Genomic DNA, 19,306 nt, shown 5'->3' on the forward strand with positions numbered 1-19,306 from the left:
AAGTAATTTCTTTTTTTCCTACTATAAACTTCTGTCATCATGTTCATGACTTTACATGTTATATACAACAATATATTGGCTCACAGTAAAACAAATTTGTGCACAAAAGTCTCAATATTACTTAAAAAAGCTATTAAACAGTAACCTGAGACAGACAACGTAATGTCAATATCAGGAGGTCAGTGTATGAATACAATATTGAACAGACAAAAGTCACATCTACATTGTATGGGAGCTGTAAAATATTCAGACTTTGTATTTAATTTTCTCATATATATATGAGTGTATATAATTTGTATTTCTTACAAGTACAATGAAATTTACATGTATACCATCATAAGCTTTGTTTTTCTTGGAATTATATTTTCAGTGGGCTGCTTTTTAGCTTCATTTTTTTTTTTCTAATTTTTTTCATTTCCATTTTTGAATAATAATTCAAAATTTACCCGCTTTTGATTAAAACAGAGTACCAGCTCTTTGGTTATGTTGGTATAATGACTTTTTGCTACATGTTTATATATATTTAAAAAGAAAGAAACGATTATTAACTTATTTTTAACAATGTAAGAGGTTTCAGAGAAGATTACTCTTAATATATATTTTTTATTTCAGAATCCATATGACAGTTTTATGAGAAAGCACTTGGAGCACTATGGCTACTATACAGGTAATTCGAACACTTAATAACCTACCAGGCTATGTTCATTTGAAATATTTATCTATGCTATATTTTATTGATAAGTTATACTTTAATTTATAACAAGTTGTAAAATGTTTAATGTTAAATATGAAGGCTTGAAGATAGTTCTTACATGTTGGAACCTTCAAACCTTCAAACTGTATGATAAAATTCAAATACTGTTATTTTGTTTGAAGTTTTTAAAGCCAGAATGATTTATAGAGATACAGTGACAAAGGACAAAAGAATTAGAATGCCTACTAAACAGTAATTGAATACAATATATAGCAAAGATTGATTTCTTCTCATTGAATTCCCATATATTTGTACAAAATAATTTTGACCTGTTGAAACACTTCAAATGATATGAATACCACGATTCACCGTGTTTTGTGCATATAAACAGACAAAAACCCATCAAACATGTAATAAGACTCTAATAAAAAAAGAGGGATACCATCATTCAGTCTGACAGTCTTAATCTTTTCGTCCTATTTTTTTCCTACTAAACATGTTAATGAAATTTATATATGTTCCGGACCATATGAGTATTTGGACCATACGCGTATGGTCATGACCATATGCGTATACTCATATGGTCCGACCATACACGTATGGTCCGACCGTACGCGTATGGTCGGACCATATGAGTATAATACTCGTTTGGTTATTAACGGGCCGGACCATATGAGTATTTGGACCATATAGGATTTTTTTTTTAAATTACATTATATATATAAGTTTCAATAATACAAAAACTTTATCTTAATAAAAAATGATGGTTACATGACAATGTATTATTTTTACTTTCCAGTGACTTCTTGTGTAACAGTTCATTACGAAATTTTAGGAATTTATTTTTAAGTCCACATATTGCCATTCACTCGTAATAACAAATATGTAATGACCATCGGTATAAAATGTGTTTATTATAGTTTTGACAAGTAAGTAAAATTAAATATGTGAAACTTCTAATTTTTATTTAGCTAATCTTTTCATTATAATATAAAAATAAAATTACCTATATGATAGCGTCTTTTTAATGAACGGTCATACCATATGAAGAGTTTAAAAGTATTAAAAGTAAACTGTTACAGAGTGTCAATTACCCCGACCATACGCGTTCGGTCGGACCATACGCGTATGGTCGGACCATACGCGTATGGTCGGACCATAAGAGTATATACCCATATGGTCATGACCATACGCGTATGGTCCAAATACTCATATGGTCCGGAACATATATTTTAAGAATTGATAGCTGCTCAATTCATTCATGAGGCATATTTTGACACTTTTCTTGTGGCACTTTTTGCTTAGAATAATAAATATGAATATCATTTATCATTTACATGTAACAGTCAGTGTTATTTGTAGCCCATTGGTTTAAGAATTGGGATGATAATTAATGTTACTTTTTTACTTTATTTTACATATATATTTACAGTCATGACAGTTGACATTGGCTATCAGGAAAACAGACAATTTTTCTATGTTGCAGATTTACATTTATATATTCTGTGAATTGAAACAAAATTGTTACTTAATTGTATAAAAGTAAGATCTTTTGATGAACATACATTTAGCACATGTTTTAGATACTACATGTATTTCACTTTTTTTTAAAAGGAGGCTCGAGGGTATAAAAATTTCTGAAAAAAATTAAACATTTGTTTTTCATTACAAATTTTATTTATTACCTTTTGTAGTTTTTACTTTATCATATGGTACAAAAAAAATTCAAAACAATTAATTCGTGTTGGCTTCAGATGACTTTTAAAATGTAAACATCATTGAAAAAGTTCCAAATTATCTCCCTTTGGTGGAAAAATGCCATTTTTTTGGCTTTGAAATTGAAATATCTCTTTTAACTCATCGGTGACCTATATTTTTTATTGTCATTTCGATATATGCTGTACTTAACTATATTATTGTAAAATTTGAGCGATTTCTGTAATAAATTTCTTTTTTTATTTCGATATTACATTTATTTCTCCTATTTGTTCAACAGAGAAAACAAACACTTTTACAAAGATGTATGCTTCTTTCGAAGGCAGATTGTGAGCGCAAATGAACGGTGACCCCATTTTTTTATTTTATTTTTCTATTAACTATAAGATAAAGTTAATTTATAGAAAAATATAGAGAAATCCTTTATAAATGATTTAGACCCGCGAACCCCCTTAATAACCAAAAATTAAACTACGAAACTTGCAATTACATCATAGGAAATTCATGAACCTTTCTTTAGAAGAGCATTTATGCTCAATTTGAATCTGACCAAAGCCTTTTATATTGCCTCCTCTTTAAGATTTTCCTGGCCCATTGTAGTGAAATCATAAATACTTGTGGACCCTAATAGGCTAATAGAAAAAGGTACAAACTGTTGTTATTTTAGAAGAAAAATAAATATTTGTATATAACTTTTGTTGTCATAAAATCAGACAAAACTAATAAAGATTATACAAAGTTAAGTAGAAAAGACAAGACGGCTAATTACAGGGAATAATGGATCAGACTACATGTAGCAGCAGTGGTAGGAGAGTTACCAGTGTGCAGGATCATGTATGATCTGAAGAAACAAGATACAGATTCCAGACAGTTCTGAAAATTACCATACTAAAATTATTCTTTAACATTGTAAAAATTAGGCCTTTCAGTAAAAACTTTACTCAGTACAAAATTTTCGCTCGAAAAACAAATCCTGTATTTTTGTGAGTCCATATTTCAGCCTTGCAGGAACAATGAAAAATAGATTTTTTATAAGAAACATCAGTTTGTATTGATCAAGCTTAAATATAGCAGTCAGAACTAAAAGTATAAATTCAGTGCTGATCAAGAAGCATATGTGGCGATTATTGTAACCTTTGCTAGTTGATGACCATGGGACCTTTTTTTTTATTATTGAAAATGAAAGTTCAGAAAATTTTGTTCTGAATTTGATAATGTTAATAATGTGATAAGTTATAATACAACTTATATTTTATTTACTATTGACCTTAAGATGTTTTTTGTTTATTTGTTTGTTTGTGTGTTGATGGGTTGCTGTCTCATGACATATTTTCCATGTCTTCCTTTATATTTTGACTTAGCTATGATTAAATTACCCTTGACTCTAATGAAAATAACACTTTTCAGTTCAGTTTTGAGATATAATTTTTTGTCTTTAATTTTGATTTCTGTTTGTATGATTAGTACATGTAGTAGTGAAAGCTATATATATCTGACTAAGTACAATTTTATAACCTTGAAGTTTCTCCACATATTAGTGCTTGAATTTCAATTTTGCTTTTAAAAAAAAAGGTGCAGTTTGTATGGAAATTGTATCTTCTAATTAACTGTCTGAATTATTAATGAGAGGTTATTGATTATTTGATACTAGTACTGGTTACAGTTGTATGATATTTTATTTTATATATTGTTGTTTTTTTTTAATATGTGCCAACACTATGACCCCAAATTATGGCAAGTTAAGCTTGGAGCACCTGTTCAAATTTTTATGGAATTGTATTTTATTTCAAAAGAAGATTATGAACTTACTTTTAGACCCAAATGAGTTTTTCTGTAAATGATTAGATTAAGACTTATGGCTTTGACTTACTAAATGTTTTCATATGAAATTTACAATTAAAAATGTAATTTCTTTATACATGTATGAAAAATACTGGTTTCTTGAGATGGCATAAAATTTGTCAATATTTTACAAAATTTTTCCCTGTATATAAAACCTACCCATGTTTAAATTAAAACAAAGAGAATGACTTGAAAGATCGATTTCTTAATTAATTTTAAGGGGGTCAGTACGTAACCAGCCTTGGCATAACTTTACCGCTTACAGGTACAAGTACCATATTCAATTATGAAAGTTTTTGTTGAACATCTTTCTTGCAATTCATGAATGTTTTATAGATATATAGACAGAGTGTATGACATGTCATTAGTATCACTTGCTTTATTCAATGGTCATTGATATATGGATATTTTAATTTTTTAAACATTGCTTTACAGTATTTGAATACCTACTGAACAAAAATAAAAGTAATTTTCAGAGCAGTGGAGCATAGAAGTTTTGTTTTTCATTTAAAAGGAAACCAATGATTTATATATATGACAACACAATTGAATTATAGATGCACTTTTAAAGTATGGCTTCATTGAATTTGATTTATTTTGAAATCAGAGTTTCACCTTATTGCATGTTCATTGCATGTTTCTTTTTTACTCTTAGAAATATAGTTATTTTATCTACATGTAACGTTAGATTTCAATTAAGTACTATGAATTTTATAATTTGCTGAACTATGTTTTAATCAATGTGATATATTTGTAATACATGTAATACAAACTAATACAAATAGCCAGCATAGTAGAAGTAAATTTTAACTTATTGTTTCAAATATTGATAACATTGAATTTTAAACATATATGTAAATATTTATCTGTTTGATAATGGACATGTTTATTGTTAACCTTTTAGTAATCTTATTTAAGTTATAACATGTAGGTATTTAAATCACACTTATCTCCCTTTGCTGGGCATGTAGTTCTAAGGAAACCGATATGAAATTAGGAATTATTGATAAAACTCATTGACTGATTCCAAATAAGTAGTACTGAAAAGACTTTGAAGTTTTTAATATGTCTGAACTTTTCTTAGGAATATTCCATTGTACTGTTTAAAGTTTGACTTGAAATATTTTGTTGATTTCTTGTTAATGTTACCATAGCAACTAAAGCAACAAATTCACCAAACCTTTTTTTATTTGGCTTTACACTTCAAACAACGAATTTCCCTTTTAACAAAGATATTTTAAGCTTTATAATAAGAAGGTAAATAGTCTTAAATTTTACTGCAATGCATCAGTTAGTTGCATCCTATAAGGCCAACTAAATTTAATTAGTAGATTTTCATCCAAATTTTTGAAAAAATTCAGGCGGGTGGGAGGATTTTATTTTTTATTTTTTATTTCATATCAAACCATCTTGTGACGTTTCTTTCATATATGCAAGAGTAATAATAAGCTTATAGCATGTATTTACATGTACAAGGAATCGTACATAATTTTTCAACTTCTGAAAATTAATCTCTCTGATTGGCAAACACTGTTCTACATGTACATGTTGCCACTTTAAAAACCTATTGTTTTTAGTAAAAGGCAAACACATGGAAAAATGCTCTCTTCAGTTGGAATAACTACACTAAGTTACTTTTGCTTTCTTAGAATGAAGCAAATATGCATTGGTATGCAACACAAGAATTATGTGTACAGAATAAAATGAAAATTCAAACAGTGTTGAAAATAAAAGGGTTGGTGCTTTTAAGATTCTTATGCATGATGCAAATATAATAACAATCATAACAATGTAAAACATGAATTTAACAATAATAAGAAGGTGTTTAATGACTCTATTGAGGGTATAGTTATGCATATTATACCGATAAACTGTATTGTTTAAGGTAAATAAAGAATAGAATTCATTAAACATGAGGGTATTGGGGCAAAGGTTGTTTGATGTTTCTCAACAAAAAAACAATAGCCATGGGTAAATCTAAGTGTCTGTTTGCCGACTTTTTGAACTCAATATATCTCAAAAATCTAACAAGTTCGAGCTTGTGTCAATTGTTTTAATCCAGTCATTTTTGTACCAACGTGTTCCACAATTCTTGAGCTTGGGATATCATTCACAGTCCAAAATTCCTGACACAAAGTCATTGACATTGTACAGTATCAATAATAATTTCCACGGTTTTCTAATCATAGAAATTTGTGTCATGTCGCAGCGATTTACATTCTTGGAACAGTGTATTAATCGTAACCCGATTATTTTATGCCCTTCCCATAATTAATCTCTATTCTCGGTAGATGATGTTGTCATCATAGATCTGTAGAGTCGTTCTAGGGAAAACGGTACTATTTATTCTGCCATAGGCGACAATATTAACATTTTCTAAATTTACCACTTTTTAAGATAAAAACCTGGATAAAACAGTTATATGTTGTGTTAGTACTTAATTATTCTGTTTTAAAAATTAAAGCCAAATAGTATCATGACCAACTTCCAACGGAGCTTGTTTATGTTATCCATGCCCACCGTCATTTTGCACCAAATTTATGAAATTTTGCAAGTCTTTTCGAATAATTCTCTAGAAAATATTTCAATAGGTTTCAAAATTTATGTTGTAAATATACACACTGCAGTTATTCATAGATAAATAAAAAATGTATTGTACCCTTACATCCAATCACAGCGTTCATAATTTGACTTCCTTCACCTGCCTTGGGTACACAAAAGGCCAACCTAATGCTGGGAAAATTTAATACTACCGTTTTCCCTCTAAATTACTCGATGAAATACGAAAAACGAAAATTGAAACAAGTAGTTTTGAAAGAAACGAAATCATTGACGTTTAACGGTAACGGAAATGAACAAAATCCGGAAATCGTAAATTTTTCAAAATAAAAAAATTCGGGGCGGGACGATTTCAGAGGGGCGGGCGGGGATGAAAATCTATCAATTAATTTTAATTGGCCTAATATAGAGAAATTGAGTATTTGGCACTCAGTGGGTTACATGTGTGTGCCTATAGAATGAGCATTTCCCTAGAACATCTATATAAAGTACAACTTTTAAGGTGGCTGTGGTGTCTTAATCAAAATCCATAGAAATTTTTAATTTTTTGTCAAATGAAGTTTTTATCATGCTTTTTTCAAAAATATAAAAAAAAGTATGGGACACCAAGTTTTTTCAAGCTAAAGGTGGCGCAAAGCATAAAATAATATTAACTAATCAGATTTTGTATACATTATGCATGGAAAATCCAATGTGTGTGATAAAAAGAAAACTACACCATACAATTTTAAGATAAAATGTGAGAAGATAACTCTTATAACATGATTTCTGATAAGAAAAAGAAAAAGGGGGTCACTGAACTTGTTTTCTTGCTACATATTAAAAAAATAGGTTATTTCACTACACTTTCTATTATAAAATTACTTTTTCTGATTTATCTCCCCTCCTAACAGAGTTGTTTCCCCTTATTTGGCAAAGTTATCAAACACAAATATGGTGTTTTTTTTTTTTTTAGAAATAACAGCTTTAAATATGGCAAAATACATGATGTTCTGCATTTTTAATACAAGTCTTACACATAAATTACATACTACTCTAAAAATTTGCACATTTCATTAAAGGTCGAGACCAAATGTTATCTGCTACTTCAAAATCCAAGATGTAGGAAGACACCTGAGCCCCCTTAAAGGGGACATTAAAACCCATTCTTTGCCTGGTTTGATTAATAGTTCAATTTTTACATCATACAGTTTAAAACGACATTAGGACTGTTGCTGGTCCCTTAAGAAATTGTCATTTCAAAAATGACAAATGGTTATAGTCCCAAATAGATATATTTATTTGGATTAACTAAGATATGTTTGCCAAAAAAAATCTTGTATTTATTTTGCTGAGCTCATCATTTATGTTGTTGAAAGTCTAATGGTTTGATGTAGTATGCATTTTCTATTTTTGATATTGAAATTGTTCAGATCAGTACCTGATTTGCATAACCTGAAAATGTGTAAAATTAATTGACAAATCATTGATTAACATCTTGGGATGTTTTTTGAATGCTTCCTGTAATTCACTAAAAAGATCATGTAATCTCCTGCATAAATATTGATTATGTTGACACTTTGTATGTTAAATACATCAAAACATTACTTGGTGCCATGACAAAGCTTGGAATTGTTATAATTCTGTAAAATTCTGTTATTCAGTAGATGATTGTCATAGGGTCTAGGATATTTTGTGATTTTGATGGAAAATCAGGTAACATATAATTTGTATGCATTTGTAGTATCAAAGTATGAGTTTGTACAATTTAGGGGTAAGAAAATTGACAGCAGCAGCTAGCTAGCGTGCTGCAGCACTATGATTTCTGAAATAATCAAGGTACCATAAAAATTGTGTATTCTTGTAATTTTGAGCATATTTCAACAATGATGTTAAGATGAAATGAATTAGATATATCAGAATCAGCATAAGTTTATCAAACCAAAAACATTGTCAACATTGCCTATACATTTTTTTTTTAAGTGTGCTTTCCTTTAAGACACATGGTCATGTAAGGCTAAGTTGGAGGTTTTGTGTTCTGTGGAGTTAAACCGAAACCTGTTTCTTGCCTGTAACAATACAGACTATCTGGACCATATATACATGCTGTTTGCTTTTATTCCTGTTTGTGTGTAGATCTATTGTCGTGAAGGAGTTGGTTGTTGGTGAATTGTATGATCTGTAGTACTTTCCTATATTTTTGGTAATTCCTGTTTTATCAAATGCAGAAGAACAGCACTTACTATGTGGTTTTTTTCTGAGATTAGGAAGTTTTTCACTACAGTGAGTTTTAGCTAGTTTATTATTATTGATATACAGTGGATTCATTGTTACTTGTTAGATGCCAATTTTTGTGAGTGTCATGGGTACAGGTGTTCAATGAAATATAACTTTCTATAGACTTTGAATGCATAGCTAGATTGGCTAAAACATGTAATCAAATATTCCGAAAAATGCAAGTTTTCCTCAGTTCACAAAAAATTAATGTCCACTAAAATAAATGAATCCACAGTATATAGATTGTACCATAACACTCAGCTGATTAAAATATTATTCAACAAGATAAAATTAAATTTTGAATTTCATTGAAATTTATTATACCCCATGCAAAGAAGTTGCAGAGGGTATAATGTTTTTGACCCGTCTGTCTGTCCGTCAGTCTGCCAGTCCGTCAGTCCTGTTTCTTGTCATCACAACTCCTCTAAAACCACACAACAGAAATTCATGAAAACTTTATAGAAAATAAGGACATACTACTATGTAAATGTGCATATCGACAGGAAATTATGATTCAATTTTTGTTCTAGGAGTTACGCCCCTTTGAACTTATTTGCTTCAATAGACTACTGCAACAGTTTGTCATCGCAACTCCTCTGAAACCACACAACAGAATTTCTTTTTCTTCTACAATTTTTTTTTCTTACAGTTATTTTATTCCTCCAGTTACAATGTGGGGATAGGGGGTATGTGAGCGCATTCACGAAGATTCTTTAATTATCAAGATGTCTTTCTGTTACTATTAAGGTGGTATGGGAGTCTAAAATAAAAATGATAGAATTTGTTCATACTTTGCCAAAACATGGTATCTATTGATACATGTTGAAAAATATAATAAAAATGATAGGTCACCGCACATTTTCTCAAGCTACAGGACGGGACAAAATGACACATTTTGTATGGATTATACAGGAAAAAACACCATTTTGTGATTAGAAACTAAACAAAATGATAGAATTGTTAAATTCTTCAGGAAAAGATAGCTTTCAGACACTGCTTTGAGAATATCAAAAGAAAAGATAGGGTCACCGTACGTTTTTTCCGGCTAAAATACAAAATAGGAAAATTCCATACAGAATCCTTCAGAAAATGCACTTTTTTTAGAGTTACCTCCCCTTAAAATGCCAATTTAAAAAAAAACCAAAAAAACAACCAAAAATAATTAACATTTGCAAAAATATCAATATTTAGAAGTTATATTCTTATAAATTGGTACTTTTAAATGAAAATGTACATTAAACATCTGCATTCCTGCATCAAATTTTGCTAACTTGATGGAAAATCTGGACCTTTGATTCTCTGTTTTTTACAATCCAAGATGGAGGAAGACACCCATACCACCTTAATGACAGGTTAGGGGGAGGGTTGGGATCCCGCTGACATGTTTGACCCCGCCACGTTATTTATGTATGTGCCTGTCCCGAGTCGAGGGCCTGTGGTTCGGTGGTTGTCGTTTGTTTATGTATTACATATTTGTTTTTGTTCATTTTTTTACATAAATAAGGCTGTTAGTTTTCTCGTTTGAATTGTTTTACATTGTCTTATTGGGCCTTTTATAGCTGACTATGCAGTATGGGCTTTGCTCATTGTTGAAGGCCGTACGGTGACCTATAGTTGTTAATGTCTGTGTCATTTTGGTCTTTTGTGGATAGTTGTCTCATTGGCAATCATACCATTTACACACCTCTAGCTGGAGTGCTTTAACTTTAATTGTGTTAGTGTACACACCTGTGTTTAATTTGAAAATTGTTAAGGATTTGGGACTTAATGATGATTTATTTATCAAATTGTTTACTTATTTTATCAGTAAAATATGTCAACATCGTCTAGAGTTGACTTTTGAATTTAAATATTGATTTTGATGAATATCTCACACCCGTTCTGACATTATTGTACGATTAAATTTTACCCATCTTATTTAAGTTTTTCATATCTTCAAAATTATATTGAAATAAATAGACAGAATTGTTTTGTTATTTCTTATGATGTATACAATTGATCTTTGTGATTTTGCTCCATGTTGAAAATATTGTGCAAAGGGAATAACCCAAACTGTCCTATCCATATTATTAGTATAGAGGTTTTAGCAACACATAAATATTTAAATAGAAAAACTTTTCTGAAATCATTGTACAGATTGAATTTTACCCATCTTATTTAGCTTTTTTTCATTTCTTTAAAATTATATTGTAACAAATGGAAAGAATTGTTTTGTTTTGTTTCTTATGATGTATAAAATTGATCTTTGTTATTTTGTTTCCATGTTGAATATATTGTACAAAGGGAAATAACCCAAACTGTCCTAAGCATATTATTAGTATAGAGGTAACACATAAATGTTTAGATAGAAAAAAAATTCTGAAATCATTGTATGGATTGAATATTCCCAATCTTATTTAGCTTTTTTTCATTTCTTCAAATTTTAATTGAAAGAAATGAAAAGAATTAATGTTTTGTTATTTCTTATGATGTATATTTTAGTTTAATCTTTGTTATTTTGTTCCATGTTGAATATATTGAGCAAAGGTAAATAACCCAAGCTGTCCTGTGCATATTTAGCATAGAGGTTTAAGCAACATTAAAATTGATAAATGAATTAGCAAAACACTGAAACTTTCTTTATTTGACACTGTTCTCATCATATATGCTCTGTCTTTCACAACATGTAAAAACAGGAAATAGAATTTACTATTACTTAGTTTTTAGAAGTTTGTAAGCATACAACTGATACAGTTTATTATAACAATGGAATATAATGTTTTATTATTATTCATAATGCTGGGATGCATTCTGAAGTATTTTGACAGTCAGTAAAAACTTTTGTATTACCGGTGCCTTTTGTCAAAAGACAGGAAAAGCTAAAGAGTTTGGGGAAAAAATCCAGACAAAACTGTTTACAAACCACTATCATTCTTAGGGATTAAGTTTCTATTTTGGTTGCCCAATTAAAAATTTTTATGTATATTTTTTTTTCTCAAAGTTGAAGGGAACTACTCAAGTACCCCAAAAAGGTAGCAATTGCGAACATAAATTTTGTTATGCAAGAAATTATTCCGTGCATCTATTATACAATTTTTGAAAAATGAACAAAGATGCTAGATAAATTATTGCGATTGCAGGCAAGTCTTCATACATATCTATGTATACTATAAGATATATTAGAATGATTCAATGCATTTAAAGATTGTTGTTTGATAAGTTGACATTCCTTCTAAAAACAACGACATAAGTTTGCATATATTGTTACTAGGCTCATATCTCTTTCTCATTTTAAAAAAAGAGTGGCTTTTGAAGATTTCAAAATACATGTGACTTCCATATTTCATTAATTCAATGATTGTCTTTGATCTATGGCATTTTCAAGTGTTTAAAGCTATAGTCCTTGGTAATGCATTTAAACCCATACTAGCCTTGTGTAACTTTTTAAATACGTATATTCTCAAATGATTGAGATAAGTCTAATTGGTATAAACCTCACTGACCCCATACAATATATGATGATCTTATTTAATGATATTGGATGAATTATAATGATAACTCCATGTAACTAAGGAAACTTGTCAATTATTCAAAATAAAGTCTTTCTGCAAGGATAGGACCTTCCATTTTTTTTTTATCAGATACCTCCATAAATTTTAGGGTGAAATTTCCATAAAAACTCCGATGAATTTGATTATAAGAATCTTGAATGGGGGCGATTTCATTTGGAGAGGGGCTTGACTATATTGGATAAGGGAGTTTATAACAGTTTTAAAAGATTAGGACTAAAAAGTTAAAAAAAAAAAAAAGGCTTAAATTTAACTGTTTTATGATTCAAAATATGTTAATGCAAATTTGCAATTTTTGAAACTGAAAAATGATTTGTTTTGGAAAAACATTTCCTTTTTATCTCACTACGAAACTACTAATGTGAAAAAATATAATTGACATGAAATGATGCATGATTTTTTTTTTGTAGAGAAGAACAATAAAAGGAAACAAATTACAGGAAAGTGTTATGGATGGATGGTTGGTTTCTTTTCTTTAATTTAAAAAAAATATCTTTTTTATTTAAATTTTGATTAAGATTGCTTTAATCAATAGATGTTAAGATTAGAATGTTACAACCATGTGCAAATAAAGGAAACGTCTACCTCCATTACAAATTATGCACCCACTTAAAACAATCTATTTTCCTATAAAAACTGTTATCGATACATTTTATTTTTGTACCTATAATCTTTTCAATTAAATGTTTCCAGGAGATTGGACAAATTGTATAATATTGGTTTTCATTTAAACAGCTCATTTCTGAAGTGTTAAACAGGTTTATAAATACAGCTTATGATCAATTAAGCCTTGAGGGAGATCCAGCAATGATAACCTGTTTTGGGTTGTCTACATTTTTACAATACTAATATACTATTTTCAAATATATATTGCATTTATCTTGCAGTTTTTGTATTGGCATGTACCCATTCAAATATGAATTAATTCAATAACGTGATAAATTGCTCAGCGTGAAGTAATGTCCTTACAAATAAATGTTTTTTAAGGTCCAATGTCTCAATTTGTATGTGTCTAAATTGGTTCTATTGATAATTAACAAAACTATTATGATTTAATCAATGTAAGAGCCTTAGTTTGAATTGATGTGAGGTTTGCTATTTAAAAAGACTTTGTCATATTCCTCTCAATGACAATATTTTGTTGAACAGGATTAAATTTTGGACTGAATAAGTCTTTCATATGACAGTAGATTTTGGAGTTGTTACACTAGAAATGTTTTATACCGGTTAAATATATTTAATAACTCTTAATTTGACAAGATGTGATTTATTTGTGTAAAAAAAGTGGTAACCGTGTGAAATTGTTTATCTATTTTCATAGTGTAGAAGTATTGAATTATCAATATGTATAAATGAAACATACAACAGAAAAAGGGTGAAAATTAATTGAACTTTTCTTGACATTCATCACCATCCATTGATTATTGTGAGATTGATTTTTATAATGAATGTGATTGCGTGCCATCGTTATGCCGTGATGTCAATACCAACACTTCAATAAGTGGCCGATCAGACTAATATTGAAGTTGTATACTTGACTGTACTTTTATTGTATGGATAGAATAAAATACTGACATGTTTAGAAAATCTGATGGAACGAGAGATTGATTTTTTAAATCATCATAACAAGGATTAATTCATTTGTCAGTAACTGTGGAATTTATTAAATGTTATATTTGTAAACCGAATACCTTTTTTGAAGTAGATCTCGATATTGCATGTTAGGATTTAGAAAGTTTATAAAACTTCAATAGATGTTGCATGTTTAATATGCTTCACAAAGGTTTAACATTTTTCTTTATGTACAGTTTATTTAGGAAGAGATATACATATAGATAGCACATAATTCAATTCTGACACGAAAATTGTTCATCACTGATTGAGTGATTACTTTTTCCAATTCTTTTTAAAAAGGATAATATCTGTGTTTTGGATGTAGCAGTATATTGAAATTCTTGATGCATCCAATGGGCCGATCTCGAGTGCCAGAGACACCGTTAATCAGTGTTGAACATGAAAATCCTTGGGAAGTTAATCTGTCCTTTCGAGCTGTCAGTATCGCTCCCTGTAATGGTAAGGTTATGTTTAATCAGATGTAAATTATTTTCTCTCCTATTTATCTGTAAAATTTTAAATAGAGAGTAGAAATGACTTTGTAAGGATTACATTTACGTATATATATGTTCTTTTCAAGGTTACAGGAATTTTAAGCGGTTTTGAAATCAAATAAGTGGACTAGAAAATTTTCTGACAAAATATCACTGTTGTAGTTAAAGGTTAACAACAGAATTGGTTATGTCTTTTTAGTAGAAATGAAAACATAACACACAAATTAATGTCCTCTAACATATTGGATCACCATATCACACTTAATTTATAATAGACAATGTCCTCATTCAAAACACCATGTAAGTTTGAGATAAAATTAAAAATAGAAGATATCTTATTATGCTTTCTTGAAAATTACTTCTTTATCCTCTCATGGAATTTCACTTTTGAAAAATAAACCAAATGATCTGATAAATAATAACCAAAAACTACAAAACAACTCTACAAATCAGTTTTAATATTTGTAACTACTAGTCATTAAGATTTTTCATAACCATTTTTAATAAGACTCTTAATCAGGATAATCCATTTTTTGACAAAGAAAGGAACGTAAACAAAACAAAAATCAATTAAGTCAAACTTTCTCACACATATTAAGCACTATATGTCCGTCTATAGTACTCTTTTTTATCTCATTAAAACTCAGCATGTTAACCTAATAAATGCTCACAATTATTTCTTACTTTACAGTATGCATTTACTCTGGTTGACATTTAAGTATCTTCTGATCAAACATTTAACTATTTTTATGAATTTTATGATCACTAGCCTGTCAAAAATGAGGTGTGGCAGTAGGGTTCAAGACCTTTTTTAATTGACAAAAATTGCCAGTTAACCTGTCCGAGACAGGTGGTCTCCTTGTGATAACGGCTCTTTCTGCCAATATAAATTAGTTGCCATGATATTGCCAAGAGTAAAATTGAAGGTGTTAAAACACAAAAAATCAATCAATCAATCACAATGACATGTTTTTTATAAGTTTTAAGCCACATAACTTTCACCGCAATATCAATTTGATATAGTTAAATTAGTTGAAGAGATATCTGTTTATTGATAGTCATTTTGATAAAATTACCTGTCTTTTTTTTTTTGTATCTCTTTAAGAGTTAACCTTGAATTAGTTCCGGAAATTAGTTGAAAAGAAACTTAGCAATGAAAGTTTTGTTGTTATAAACAGTCTTTGAAGAAATATAATAGAATTATCGATTCACCTGTTAGGGGTCTTAAAGTTTTATGATTTTTGCACATGCATACGTTATCTGACAGATTGTACATTTTACTGTCAATAAGATTGGATATGTATGAATGGTCTTAAGATTTTATGATTTCTTGACATGTATTTCAGAATTAATAAAGTTTGTAAGATAATCAGACAAGATTATAGGAAAAGTTATATGGTTGTGGGACATGCTTTTCATAAAGTGTAATTTGTGGAATGTAGATTCACATCAAAAAGACCAACAGGGTTTACAGTTTTGTGTGTGTTATAAAGAGAATGTTTTTATTCACTTGAAAAAAAAAAAGTTATTTGGTCCAGATCACATTATTTAAACTTTTTTTTATTGTTATATCACAAGTTGGTTTTCCATTTATTGAATATCTATGACTACAGTCTTATAAGCTGCACTTGTCTTTAACAAAATCCCGTTCATTTTCCCTCAACATCACCAAATCTGTTCTACAGTGAGCAGTATGAAGGGTGCTACAAGTGAAGCAGGATATGTTTGCACTTCCAGAGTGCCAGCAAACACCCTCAATTTTGTACCATTTTTATGTGTATACTGATAAATGGACTGATTTTTGGAGGTCAGCATGACACCTATATACTAACAACAGTAATTGCAGGCCTATGTTTTTGGGGGTTTAAAGACGCCTTGCACAATCTGCACATGGTAATTCTTTATTTACATATTCTACATTTCACATGACAATCTTAGACAGTTTGATGTTGATTTAGCTAGTTACAACCGCATCTATTATGGAAACCATTACCTAATCATTGCTAATGGATTACAAAATCTGGGCCTTCTTTTACTTTAGGGTTCATATAAAGCTACACTAAACTATCCTTTAACTCAAACCTAATAGCATATTTACCTGACGATATCAGGATATTGGTATTTAGTAAAATCTGAACTGGAATTTGTGACACAATTAGAATTCTAAAATTTATATAATAAAATGTAAACAACATGTCGAAATATTAAGGCTTGAAATAAATATATTTTTGAATAAGTTAATGCAAGCACACAAGGTGTATAGTGTCTTATACGATTACAGGTTTGTAATGTTTAACAACCATATTATATCAGTGTGTAAATAGTTAATTATGAGCTTTGAAAGTCAAGTAGTTCGAGCATTTTTCGGAGTAAGTGTTAAAAAATTTTAAACAAATATTCTTTACTGTGGTTAGCATTTATTAGTCGTCAGTATCTATAGATTAACAACTTGTGGTTATATTGATAATTTAGAATCTTCCCTGAAGGTGGTGCACAAATTTGCAGCTAAATAATTCGATTGATGTGTCATTTGTATACAAGAGTTATATTCCTTTGAACTATGAGTCTATGTTCAATTCCATAAAGTCAATATGTTGATTGTCTTCCTTGAACAGTGTTATAATTTTATCTTATACATGTAGTTTTTTTTATTGAATTTAAAATCGTTACAAAATCTGTAATGTACTAGATACTCGTATTTTTCATCAGTTTATCAAAGACATTTATGTACATCTATAATTTTTTTTATTTGTTTTGAAATGTTAAAAATTAATATATACCAATATAAAGAATTATTTTGTTATCTTATAAATATGTTTTTGTTATCTGTATTAGTATTCATACCGAGTTTACATACGTCAATGTATGAGAAATGTTTTTGAGAAACACTTTTTAAAAAATAATATTCTGGTACAAGAAACCGAAGGTGTCATAACATTTAATTTCTAATTATTGTGCTGATTATATATATGTGATTATACTTAAAACATTGCTTTGTGATAATTTTGTGTAATATGTAATATATCTGTTGTATATATATGTTGAAGAATTGAATAAAGATAAAAAAAAAAAAAAAATAAGCAAGGCCAAATTTGCCTTCATCATCACTAACTTTCTTAGAGCGATAAAAACAAACTGCAGAATCACAGATCACAGGTACTCGTTTCAGAATAAAAATTTCATTTATTATACCTTGATATACCATTAAGGTATATAGGGGGAAATATTCTGAAACAAGTGAATATGTCACAGAAAAAGCATCTTCCAAGTATTCATGAAATTGCTCTCTATTAAAGCCATAATTATCCTGGAAATTATTAAAAAAAACACTTTTTTCCTACTTTTAATTTGATGTACAATATGCCGGTGAAAAACATTAATTGTGCTGTCAAGAATACACTGTTTCAAGTTGTGGTATGCATAAAAAATGTCCAACAGCATTCGTCCTTCTACTCGTAAAGGTATTTGTTTCTAAGATCGAAATTGTGTATACAATTATGCCAGAACTCAAATGAAGCAGAAAGCTGATGTAATTATTTGCTTTACTCGATCCCTTAAGACAAATATACAAAAATACAAGTGTAATAATGCCTAACACAAACACACAGTCAGATTGGGGATGTTAAATCCGATGCCTCGTGTAAAGAGAGTGCCACGCTCTTTGCACGTTAAGAACCCTTGCAACAACTCTTTGAGGGGTCCGTAGGTAGCCTGTTGCAAGGCAAAATTTCTGTCCCTATCCAATATACCCTCATTTTCCAGTGGCAGTCCAAATTTCCCCGACCATCATCCTAGATGGCCTCTATTACAACAACCTACCTATTGTATTTATTATTGTGAACTTGTTCTCGTCCTGAATATGCATGAAATATTTGCCACTGGACGTTAAGCAACCAACAATCAATCAATCAATCACAAACACACATATGCACAAACACAAAATAGTACACCATAGCCACCACTTTATTCCAGAAGCTTCTAACTGATGCTGAATGCTAGGGAGTAAAATTGTAATTGGGACCTACTCAAAACAATAAGAACTTTTCTGAAAAAGACTATAAATGAAAACAGAACTATATCATCTTTCCATAATGATTGAATGTAAGGAAAATTGACCAGAGTTATCTTACTTTAATCACAGAGAGGGGAAAGCAAACAATTTTTAATTTAAGCCTAATTAACATTAAAACAAGTTTCCACTAACAAATAAAGTTATCTTATTGAAATATAAGGAGTTTGTTAGCTAAATCTATTAATTTTATTAGATATTATGAATTTTTATGACAGTAGAGAAACATGCTAAACCTTATCCTAACCCATACCTAAACCTTAAACTAGCGCAAACCCTAATACCTAAACCTAACCTAAAACATCCTTTAACAATAACCATAAATGAACCCTTAATCTTAAGTATCGGGACCCTTAAAGTAAAAGAAGGCCAAAATCTGACTAAATGTGCGAAGGGTAAAGTGGAGCAGGTCAGATCTTATTCCTTGGCTAGCAAAGATGGTTGTTCAGATACTTCAGGCAATAGGTCAACTACAATTGGTGTATGGGATGATTGTAAGGTGTGCTTTGTCATC

General features: G+C 29.6%; 1 protein-coding gene across 13 annotated transcripts in view; it reads left to right on the forward strand.

The window, feature by feature from the left end:
• The window catches only part of LOC139481149 (cytosolic carboxypeptidase 2-like), a 111,593-nt gene that overhangs the window by 4,351 nt on the left and 87,936 nt on the right, over positions 1 to 19,306 (forward strand). For 12 of the 13 annotated variants that reach the window (XM_071264274.1, XM_071264270.1, XM_071264273.1 and 9 more), the window contains exon 2: positions 613 to 667. In XM_071264274.1, the coding sequence (XP_071120375.1) occupies positions 613 to 667 (55 nt within the window). Of the gene's footprint in view, positions 1 to 612; positions 668 to 13,726; positions 14,689 to 19,306 lie in introns of those variants that run through there. The other variant, XM_071264283.1, reaches the window with a different exon arrangement.

The sequence above is a fragment of the Mytilus edulis genome, chromosome 7, assembly GCF_963676685.1.
Source record: "Mytilus edulis chromosome 7, xbMytEdul2.2, whole genome shotgun sequence".
Lineage (NCBI taxonomy): Eukaryota > Metazoa > Mollusca > Bivalvia > Mytilida > Mytilidae > Mytilus > Mytilus edulis.